Below are 12,169 nucleotides of genomic sequence, written 5' to 3'. Positions count from 1 at the left end.
AAGTTTGTAAAGCAAACCCCTGTAGGGGCGTCATCCTCCCCCAGAAGATTTATTTGTGATTCTCACATACAAATATTGAAGATCTTTGCTCCTTCTCAACTCTGTGGTAATATTCTTTTCACAAAATACAACCAATAGTACGTTAATGTTAAATCTTACTTGTGAAAAGTAATCCCCCGATTCCTATTTTCAACAGTCCGCTCATTTAAGTAGGAAAACGCTGAACACCAGCCCGGCATCTTTGTGTTCTACCTGTCAACTGTCAGTTTAGGCTGCTCGCCGGCTCCTCATCCCCACTTCAAGATGGCGGCCAAATTGCTCGCACACACCAACCAATGCTGCGTCTACTTATAAGATGTCTATGGTTATAACGTCATTGCAAACACAGCAATCTGTTGCGTCCACTGCAGTTCGCTACCTTATTCATACTTTTTGTCAAGTGATTTTTTTTAAGCAGGGTTGCATGAGGTACCTACACATAACGTTACGTTAGTCAATGTATCACACACAGTAACATAACGTTAGTCAATGTATCACACACAGTAACGTAACGTTAGTCAATGTATCACACACAGTAACGTAACGTTAGTCAATGTATCACACACAGTAACGTAACGTTAGTCAATGTATCACACACAGTAACGTAACGTTAGTCAATGTATCACACACAGTAACGTAACGTTAGTCAATGTATCACACACAGTAACGTAACGTTAGTCAATGTATCACACACAGTAACGTAACGTTAGACGGCGGTCAGCAGCACCGCATATTTTAGCCACCTACAAAAAGACAAACATAGTCAAATAAGGGTCAGTTAAAATGTATACTATATTAAGAATATGTGTACATATTGCATAGGGCACTGACATTTAAAAAGTACAACTCTGTTCATTGTTATGTTCATGTATTTGTTATGTTTTTCATGTGTACGCACACGTCAACACACATACAGTATGAGATGAGATAAGGTAAGAACAGGATAGAAACTGCTGTGGAACTAGTTACAATGCAATATGCCATGGAAATACAATGTTAACACTTTTGTACAAATAAGTACAGTTGCACTTGTTTTTGCAAATGTGTTTATTCTGTAAAGGAATGAGTTAAATGTTTAAAATTGTTTAAACTATTAAAATGACTGGTTAATAGTGATATTATGAATTGCGATGTCAGCACTATTTTTTTTCCTGCAATTACAAATGCACTTGTTTTAATAAATAAATACAGCGTTTTAAAAGCATACACAATCTGTATAAAAATATTAGTCTGTGGTTAAAAGGACTTGAAAGGACTTGAAACTCAAAATGCAGGACTTGGGACTTGACTTGAGACTTTCCAGTCTTGACTTTGGACTTGACTCGGGACTTGCCTGTCTTGACTCGGGACTTGACTCGAGACTTGAGGGCAAAGACTTGAGACTTACTTGTGACTTGCAAAGCAATGACTTGGTCCCACCTCTGCCAAACATTTACATTTATACACCAAACATTTACATTTATACACCAAACATTTACATTTATACACCAAACATTTACATTTATACACCAAACATCTACATTTATACACCAAACATTTATACACCAAACATTTACATTTATACACCAAACATCTACATTTATACACCAAACATTTATACACCAAACATTTACATTTATACACCAAACATCTACATTTATACACCAAACATTTACATTTATACACCAAACATTTACATTTATACACCATACATTTACATTTATACACCAAACATTTACATTTATACACCAAACATCTACATTTATACACCAAATATTTACATTTATACACCAAACATTTACATTAAAATAAAAAAATACAGTAAATATATCCATCGATCCATTTTCTACCGCTTGTCCTTTTCGGGGTTGTGGGGGTGCTGGAGCCTATCCCAGCTGCATTAGGGAAGAAGGTGGAGTACACCTGGACAAGGAAGGTAGGTACACTTGGACAAGGAAGGCGTGTACACCTGGACAAGTAAGGTGGGGTACATCTGGACAAGGAAGGAGAAGTACACCTGGACAAGGAAGGTGGGGGTACACCTGTACAAGGAAGGCGTCGTACACCTGGACAAGGAAGGTAGGGTACACCTGGACAAGGAAGGCGATGTACACCTGGACAAGGAAGGCGTCGTACACCTGGACAAGGAAGGTAGTGTACACCTGGACAAGGAAGGCAAAGTACACCTAGACAAGGAAGGCGATGTACACCTGGACAAGGAAGGCGTGTACACCTGGACAAGGAAGGCAGGGTACACCTGGACAAGTAAGGCGGTGTACACCTGGACAAGGAAGGTAGAGTATACCTGGACAAGGAAGGTAGGGTACACCTGGACAAGGAAGGTTGGGTACACCTGGACAAGAAAGGTAGAGTACACCTGGACAAGGAAGGCGTGTACACCTGGACAAGTAAGGTGGGGTACACCTGGACAAGGAAGGTAGTGTACACCTGGACAAGGAAGGCGATGTCAATATCAATTCCTAGATATGGTTGAAACTATTTAAAGTGCACTACGCATAATAAACGCAATATTAATATTGCTACTACGGATAATCTCAACAAAAACTCGTCGAAACAGCCCACTACCTATAATATGGGCTTTTTAAACATAAGATCATTGTCTCCCAAAACGTTATTAGTTAATGAAGTCATTAGAGACAACAATCTTAACGACATTGGTCTCAGTGAAACCTGGCTCAAACCAAACGATTTTTTTGCGCTAAATGAGGCTTCTCCTCCTAACTATACGAATGCACATATTGCCCGTCCCCTTAAAAGGGGAGGGGGTGTCGCACTAATATACAATGACAACTTTAACCTTACTCCTAACCTAAATAATAAATATAACTCGTTTGAGGTGCTTACTATGAGGTCTGTCACACCGCTGCCTCTCCACCTGGCTGTTATCTACCGCCCCCCTGGGCCCTATTCGGACTTTATCAGTGAATTCTCAGAGTTTGTTGCTGATCTAGTGACGCACGCCGACAATGTAATCATAATGGGGGACTTTAACATCCATATGAATACCCCATCGGACCCTCTGTGCATGGCGCTCCAGACTATAATTGATAGCTGTGGTCTTACACAAATAATACATGAACCCACGCATCGCAACGGTAATACAATAGATCTAGTGCTTGTCAGGGGTGTCACCACCTCCAAAGTTATGATACTCCCATACACTGAAGTAATGTCAGATCATTACCTTATAAAATTTGAAGTTCTGACTCATTGTCAACAAACTAATAATAATAATAATAACTACTATAGCAGCCGCAACATTAATGCTGCCACAACGATGACTCTTGCTGACCTACTGCCTTCGGTAATGGCACCATTCCCAAATTATGTCGGGTCTATTGATAACCTCACTAAGAACTTTGACGATGCCCTGCGCGAAACCATTGATAGTATAGCACCACTAAAGCAAAAAAGGGCCCCTAAAAGGCGCACCCCATGGTTTACAGAAGAAATTAGAGCTCATAAATGATCATGTAGAAAGCTGGAACGCAAATGGCGTGCGACTAAACTTGAGGTTTTCCATCAAGCATGGAGTGATAGTTTAATAACTTATAAACGCATGCTTACCTTAGCTAAAGCTAAATATTACTCAAATCTCATCCGCCTCAACAAAAATGATCCTAAATTTTTGTTTAGTACAGTAGCATCGCTAACCCAACAAGGGACTCCTCCCAGTAGCTCCACCCACTCGGCAGATGACTTTATGAATTTCTTTAATAAGAAAATTGAACTCATTAGAAAGGAGATTAAAGACAACGCATCCCAGCTACAACTGGGTTCTATTAACACAAATACGACTGTATATACGACGGACACTGCCCTCCAAAATAGTCTCTCTATTTTTGATGAAATAACATTAGAGGAATTATTACAGCGTGTAAGTGGGATAAAACAAACAACATGTTTACTTGACCCACTTCCTGAGAAACTTATCAAGGAACTGTTTGTATTATTAGGTCCATCAGTGCTAAATATTATAAACTTGTGATTTAGGGCTATATAAATAAACATTGATTGATTGATTGATTGATTGATGTACACCTGGACAAGGAAGGTGGTTTACACCTGGACAAGGAAGGTGTGTACACCTGGACAAGTAAGGTGGGGTGCATCTGGACAAGGAAGGTAGGGTACACCTGGACAAGGAAAGCGATGTACACCTGGACAAGGAAGGTAGAGTACACCTGGACAAGGAAGGTATCGTACACCTGGACAAGGAAGGCGATGTACCCCTGAACAAGGAAGGTAGTGTACACCTGGACAACGAAGGTGCGTGTACACCTGGACAAGGAAGGTAGAGTACACCTGGACAAGGAAGGTAATGTACACCTGGACAAGGAAGGTAGTGTACACCTGGACAAGGGAGGTAGTATACACCTGGACAAGGAAGGCGATGTACACCTGGACAAGGAAGGTGGAGTACACCGGGACAAGAAAGGTAGAGTACACCTGGACAAGGAAGGTGTGTACATCTGGACAAGGAAGGTAGGGTACACCTGGACAAGGAAGGTAGTGTACACCTGGACAAGGAAGGTAGAGTACACCTGGACAATTAAGGTAGAGTACACCTGGACAAGGAAGGTGGAGTACACCTAGACAAGGAAGGCGATGTACACCTGGACAAGGAAGGTGGAGTACACCTGGACAAGGAAAGTAGCGTACACCTGGACAAGGAAGGCGATGTACCCCTGGACAAGGAAGGCGTCGTACACCTGGACAAGGAAGGTAGCGTACACCTGGACAAGGAAGGTAGCGTACACCTGGACAAGGAAGGTAGAGTACACCTGGACAAGGAAGGTAGAGTACACCTAGACAAGGAAGGCGATGTACACCTGGACAAGGAAGGTGGCGTACACCTGGACAAGGAAGGTGGAGTACACCTGGACAAGGAAGGTAGGCTACACCTGGACAAGGAAGGTAGGCTCCACCTGGACAAGGAAGGTAGAGTACACCTGGACAAGGAAGGTAGAGTACACCTAGACAAGGAAGGCGATGTACACCTAGACAAGGAAGGCGATGTACCCCTGGACAAGGAAGGTGGAGTACACCTGGACAAGGAAGGTAGTATACACCTGGACAAGGAAGGTGGTGTAGACCTGGACAAGGAAGGTGGAGTACACCTGGACAAGGAAGGTAGTATACACCTGGACAAGGAAGGTAGTATACACCTGGACAAGGAAGGTGGTGTAGACCTGGACAAGGAAGGTGTGGTACACCTGGACAAGGAAGGTAGTATACACCTGGACAAGGAAGGCGGTGTAGACCTGGACAAGTGGCCACCTCATCACAGACAGTAAATATATATAATACATGAATAAAACCAATAAAAACTTGCATAACTAATCAATAATTTTGTGTGACAATCATGGGTACTTTAACTTTAACTTTGAAGTAAAAAGTAAATTAGGAATGAGTTATTAATAAATATCAGCTAAAAGGCCAAGCAAAAAGGTAAGTCTCAAGCCTGTTCTTCAAAACATGCCCTGAGGTCCTCTGGCAAGATGTTCCACAGACGGGAAAGATGCCATCCTGTGACTTGGTGTCCTGACTTTTGGAACAATTAGGAGACGAGTGCCGGAGGATCTCAGGGTCTGCGAAGGTTTGTAGGGTAAAAGCACATCTGAAGACCCAATACCATAAAAAACATTTATAAAACACAAGAAGAACTTTAAAATTGATCCTGAAACACACGGTGAGCCAATGCAGAGATTTAAAAACTGGTGTAATGTGAGCCCACCTTCTGGTCTTCGTCAGGATGTGTGCTGCTAAATTTGGGAGTAGTTGTAAAGGTGCAATAACCTTTTTAGGAAGACCTTACAAATGTATAAGTGATCAAAGCATGCATCAGCATCTGCGTGTTGCCCCCACAGAGAATTGGGCCAACCCGAGCTGTATTTTGAAGATGTTCAAAAATAAACGTACGTAAGGAATTGATGGGTCTGTCGCGTGTGTAGCGAGCAAGACTGCCAGGCTGAGTACACGGTGAGGAAGGTAGAAATAGCTCTCTGAATAGTGATCAGGAGCAGGTGAGCGTCCTGACCACTAACTAAGGCCAGGTGCAAAACAAGAAGAGTCCATGGCAACAAAGAGATCAGGAATAAACACTCGACTGAAACCAAACACAAATGTCACCTGGTTTCTGCACCAAACATTTACATTCCTACTCCAAACACGGCCTCCAGAGCACAGGTGTCCAAAGTGAGGCCTAGTTCTGACCTGCCGAGTCTTTTGGTTTTTCCTGCCGAAGGCTTGCTAGCTTGGCTAACTAGCTGCTAGCTGTCCAACGTGATGATGGCCACTAACTTATGAGGCGGCATGGTTCTAAACTCACTCATGTTGTTACAATGGCTACTCCAAACACGGTCTCCAGTCTAAACTCACTCATGTTGTTACAATGGCTACTCCAAACACGGTCTCCAGAGCTGAGGTGTCCAAAGTGGGGCCTAGTTCTGACCTGCCGAGTCTTCTGTTTTTTTCCTGCCGAAGGTTGGCTTTGCTGGCTGCCTTTACCAACGTGCTGATGGCCACTACTTTACCATGGCTGTCATTTGACTTTGCAGGCAAACACTTTGGGCAGCCCTGATCTAGAGCATAGCGCCCTGGGCACTTGCCCATGTGACCAAAGGCTAAAGGCGCCCCTGCCAAGGAGAGTGACGAGTGAATGGATGGAAGGTTTGCAAGGCGACCATTTGAGCTTTGGTCTTGTGGCACAAATAGAGTCAATGATACGTGACATGAGTCCCACAACTTTATTTCACTGGGTGACCAGTCCACATGACACAAACATCACACATGCTAATGCTAGCTGCAGATGTCAGGGCTACAGGGTGCAGTTGGCCTCTGGTGAGAGTCGACATTTGGCCACAGTCAGGTAAGTCTCCACCTGCAGACACAAAAATAAAGGTCCATAAAGGTGTGGCAGACATTGATTGTTCACCAGGCGTTACCTTGTGCATGTCCTTCTTGAAGCACGCCAGCAGCTCGTACATTCGTCTCAAGGACTCGTCATCCCCCGCACTTTGGTAGTAATTGCCGTACGGCGCCAGTTGAAGGGTGGCGCTGTCAGCCGACATCTCAGCTCCATCCTGATTGGCCTGAAAGGACAGGTGATCACTCAGGGAAATTCCTGCCTCCAACTGGATCGGACACCGACTCCAGGACCCGTTGGGCCTTATCTGCTACTAATTGTGTGTAGAAGTGTGTGTTTGTGCAAGTGTGTGTGCACATGTTGTCACCCTGATCAGCAGGAGGATTCCCATCTTCAGTTCGGAAAGTTTGGAAGAGATCTGATTTCTGGGAGCAGGAGCAGCAGAGAGGGAGCGGCTGGGAAATTCCCAGGATTCCACCAATCGATAGGAGATGGACAGCAGCTTCAAGACCTAGACCACATCAGATCAGTCTTGGCATGTTTCCCTTCAACCTCGTCTGCAGTTATTGTCATGTTGAGGTTCCAAGCTAGCATGCTTTGAAGTCATGGTAACACTTTGTAACCACTGACATGGCTGAGCTAAGAAGGAAAAGTGCAAAGATTGTATATTCGTGGTAACGCCTCACTTTGTAACGACTGACATGGCTGAGCTAAGAAGGAAAAGTGCAAAGATTGTATATTCGAGGTAACGTCTCACTTTGTAACGACTGACATGGCTGAGAAAAGTACTTAGACGGAAAAGTGCAAAGATGGTATATTGATGGTAAGGTGTCACTAGTTGATAAAAAGTTGAGAATGACCGAGCTGCGTTGTGTTTCATGCTTGTCGATAGGACTGATGATGTAGTCCGAGTTGCAGAAGTCCTGCAGGAAGATCTTGTTGAGTTGACGTTGTTCCTCCATCTGCAGAGAACTCTCCTACAACACAAGCACAATGGATGGATGCATGATGGATGGCTAGATGATGAATGGATGATGATGGATGAATAGATGATGGCTGGGCGGATGATGGATGGATAGACAATGGATGGATGGGCGGATGATGGATGGATGATGATGGATGGGTGGACAGATGATGACGGATGAATACATGTTGATGGATGGATAGATGATGGATGGATGATGATGGTGGGTGGATAGATGGATGAATGGATGAATAGATGATGGATGGGTGCATAGATGATAAATGGGTAATGATGGATGAATGGACAATGGATGGGTGGATGATGGATGGACGATGATGGATGGGTGGATAGATGGATGGGTGTATAGATGGATGAATGCCTGGATGAGTGGATGATGGATGGGTGGATGACGATGGATGGGTGGATGATGGCGGTACTCACAAAGTCGGAGAAGAGTCTCTGGGCCAGCAGGTGGAGGTGTTGCACTCGGCTCACAGCGATGGAGAAAAGACGCTGGCTGTCTGTGATTGGCTGAGAGGAGACCACGCCCACAGACACACATGACAGGAAGAGAATCACTGGAGAAGAAAGAAGCTCACTGATTGGATGGAAAGATGGAATCCTGTTCATGGAGGATGTTGACTCAAGTGCCTGACTTGGAGTCAAAAGCCTCCAAATAGGTCTTACACTCACCTAAATGTCCTTCTACGGTCCTACACTCACCTAAATGTCCTTCTACGGTCCTACACTCACCTAAATGTCCTTCTACGGTCCTACACTCACCTAAATGTCCTTCTAAACTTTACTTGTCCTTCTACGGTCCTACACTCACCTAAACTTTACCTGTCCTTCTACGGTCCTACACTCACCTAAATGTCCTTCTACGGTCCTACACTCACCTAAATGTCCTTCTACGGTCCTACACTCACCTAAATGTCCTTCTAAACTTTACTTGTCCTTCTACGGTCCTACACTCACCTAAACTTTACCTGTCCTTCTACGGTCCTACACTCACCTAAATGTCCTTCTACGGTCCTACACTCACCTAAATGTCCTTCTAAACTTTACTTGTCCTTCTACGGTCCTACACTCACCTAAATGTCCTTCTACGGTCCTACACTCACCTAAATGTCCTTCTACGGTCCTACACTCACCTAAATGTCCTTCTACGGTCCTACACTCACCTAAATGTCCTTCTAAACTTTACTTGTCCTTCTACGGTCCTACACTCACCTAAATGTCCTTCTACGGTCCTACACTCACCTAAATGTCCTTCTAAACTTTACTTGTCCTTCTACGGTCCTACACTCACCTAAATGTCCTTCTACGGTCCTACACTCACCTAAATGTCCTTCTACGGTCCTACACTCACCTAAATGTCCTTCTAAACTTTACTTGTCCTTCTACGGTCCTACACTCACCTAAACTTTACCTGTCCTTCTACGGTCCTACACTCACCTAAACTTTACCTGTCCTTCTACGGTCCTACACTCACCTAAACTTTAATTGTCCTTCTAGGGTCGTACACTGATCTAAACTTTAATTGTCCTTCTACTGTCCTACACTGACCTAAACTTTACCTGTCCTTCTACGGTCCTACACTGATCTAAACTTCACTTGTCCTTCTACGGTCCTACACTGATCTAGACTTTATTTGTCCTTCTACGGTCCTACACTGATCTAAACTTTAATTGTCCTTCTACAGTCCTACACTGATCTAGACTTTATTTGTCCTTCTACGGTCCTACACTGATCTAAACTTTAATTGTCCTTCTACTGTCCTACACTGATCTAAACTTTACCTGTCCTTCTACGGTCCTACACTGATCTAAACTTTACCTGTCCTTCTACGGTCCTACACTGATCTAAACTTTATTTGTCCTTCTACGGTCCTACACTGATCTCAACTTTAATTGTCCTTCTACGGTCCTACACTGATCTAAACTTCACTTGTCCTTCTACGGTCCTACACTGATCTAAACTTCACTTGTCCTTCTACGGTCCTACACTGATCTAGACTTTATTTGTCCTTCTACGGTCCTACACTGATCTAAACTTTAATTGTCCTCTTACTGTCCTACACTGATCTAAACTTTACCTGTTCTTCTACGGTCCTACACTGATCTAAACTTTATTTGTCCTTATACTGTCCTACACTGACCTAAACTTTACCTGTCCTTCTACGGTCCTACACTGATCTAAACTTGACCTGTCCTTCTACGGTCCTACACTGATCTAAACGTCACTTGTCCTTCTACGGTCCTACACTGATCTAGACTTTATTTGTCCTTCTACGGTCCTACACTGATCTAAACTTTAATTGTCCTTCTACTGTCCTACACTGACCTAAACTTTACCTGTCCTTCTACGGTCCTACACTGATCTAAACTTTACCTGTCCTTCTACGGTCCTACACTGATCTAAACTTTACTTGTCCTTCTACGGTCCTACACTGATCTAGACTTTATTTGTCCTTCTACAGTCCTACACTCACCTAAACTTTACCTGTCCTCTTACGGTCCTGCGCTCATCTATAACCACCAGCTGTGGAAAGGAAAGAATGGTGTGTATATGTGGGTGATGGTGGGTACATGCGGGTGAAATGTGGGAGACAAGGTTGGAGGAGTAAAGCTGCTGTTCCTCCACAGTCCAGGTGAGCTCAGGCAACTGCTGGTCCCTGAGGAGATGTCTAAGTGTCCTCATAGGACAAAATAGTGGAGAATGGTTTAGACCTGATTCTGTGTTTGGAGCTGCAGACTGATTATGTCCATCAAAGGACAGAAATATACACACAAACATTCAACAAAGAAGAAATGAGAACGAGTGTGGAAGTTGGACTTAAGAGTAGACCAGAATGGTCCCAAAGGAGATTGGAACCTTGGATCTCCAGACTGTGAAGTCCAATTGAAACCTTGGATCTCCAGACTGTGAAGTCCAATTGGAACCTTGGATCTCCAGACTGTGAAGTCCAATTGGAACCTGGGATCTCCAGACTGTGAAGTCCAATTGGAACCTTGGATCTCCAGACTGTGAAGTCCTATTGGAACCTTGGATCTCCAGACTGTGAAGTCCAATTGAAACCTTGGATCTCCAGACTGTGAAGTCCAATTGGAACCTTGGATCTCCAGACTGTGAAGTCCTATTGGAACCTTGGATCTCCAGACTGTGAAGTCCACATGCCAAGCACCAGAACTGAGTTGAATGAAAATAGATTGTTGAATTCCATGAAAATTCACAAACTATTGAAGCAACTTTGGGGGGGTGGCTCGGTTGGTAGAGCCCCAGTGGCAGCAACTTGAGGGTTCCAGGTTCGACCCCCGCTTCAGCCATCCCAGTCACTGCCGTGGCGTCCTTGGGCAAGACACCTGGCCCACCTGCTCCCACACTGGTTGAAATGGAACTTAAAGATGTAGATCATGGCTTTCACTATGTAAAGCGCTTAGAGAAAAAGCGCTATATAAACATGGTGGACAAATGAGCAGCAAAGAGCACAGACATGGTTGGAGGTCTTACTTCTGTCCATGGCTGATGTGGAGGTCCTTCTGCTGATGTGGAGGTCCTTCTGCTGATGTGGAGGTCCTTCTGCTGATGTGGAGGTCCTTCTGCTTGCTTGGCCAGCACGTTGCCACTTGTGAGTTATATAGCACTCACACGATGATTAGATGCATGAAGAAGAAACATGAACCTGCCACGTTCCCTTATGTTTTGTACGCAGGTGAGCAGAACAAAAACACTTGTTGTGACAGCCAGGAAGGTTGAATCATTCAGTGTTTGGGACATCACAACTCCTGCATGTTAACATGAAAACAACACGCTAGTTAGACGACACCATCAGGTTCCCAAAGCCACAATGTAACAACAATGTAACAACAACGTAACAACAATGCAACAACAATGTAACAACTGTTGTGGAATTTCTGACCTTTTGAACTATATTTCCTGTCTATTAAGAATGTCTGCTCATTTTCATTTCTCTTCTATTCTGTGCCATTGAATGGACCAGTTGTGGGACAAAAGTGAATATGGAGTTATGCCAACCTGTCTGCAGAATGTTTAGATTGTCCAAAAATGACTAAGAGATACAAGGTTGTTTTGGAACAGACAAGCCAAAACAAACCAAAACAGTGATGCACAAAGACCCAGATAAAGATGGAGAAGAGACCGGGACTGAGAGAGATTTTGGTTTGTGTGTGTCTTGTGTGCTCCGGAGTACATGTTGTCTGTCTGCACGGACAACTCAATTCAACCTGCACTTCTGATAATGGGTAAATACATTTGTTGTACTAAACTACTTTTGT

The 12,169-nt window shown here is 43.9% G+C and overlaps 1 protein-coding gene across 1 annotated transcript; it reads right to left on the bottom strand.

Annotated features, from left to right (window-relative positions):
* Positions 1 to 6,776: 6,776 nt before the first annotated feature.
* On the bottom strand, positions 6,777 to 11,472 carry gh1 (growth hormone 1). The gene is made up of 6 exons (XM_062037052.1): positions 11,385 to 11,472; positions 8,313 to 8,449; positions 7,768 to 7,884; positions 7,275 to 7,418; positions 6,987 to 7,133; positions 6,777 to 6,922 (listed from the first exon to the last, which is right to left on the bottom strand). Exons 1-6 carry the CDS (start codon positions 11,392 to 11,394, stop codon positions 6,860 to 6,862), a joined length of 618 nt encoding a protein of 205 aa, XP_061893036.1. The 5' UTR covers positions 11,395 to 11,472; the 3' UTR covers positions 6,777 to 6,859.
* Positions 11,473 to 12,169: the final 697 nt, after the last annotated feature.

This window comes from Entelurus aequoreus, linkage group LG25 (assembly GCF_033978785.1).
Source record: "Entelurus aequoreus isolate RoL-2023_Sb linkage group LG25, RoL_Eaeq_v1.1, whole genome shotgun sequence".
Lineage (NCBI taxonomy): Eukaryota > Metazoa > Chordata > Actinopteri > Syngnathiformes > Syngnathidae > Entelurus > Entelurus aequoreus.
The sequence above is the reverse complement of the archived record's forward strand: the minus strand, read 5'-3'. Positions and strand labels throughout refer to the sequence as shown.

Excerpts from the sequence above, each read along its gene's own strand:
- gh1 (XM_062037052.1), bottom strand. Across the intron at positions 7,419-7,767 it reads ATGAAACACAACGCAGCTCG|GTCTTGAAGCTGCTGTCCAT; the intron begins GTCATTCTCAAC and ends GATGTGGTCTAG. Across the intron at positions 7,134-7,274 it reads GAATCCTCCTGCTGATCAGG|GCCAATCAGGATGGAGCTGA; the intron begins GTGACAACATGT and ends CTGTCCTTTCAG.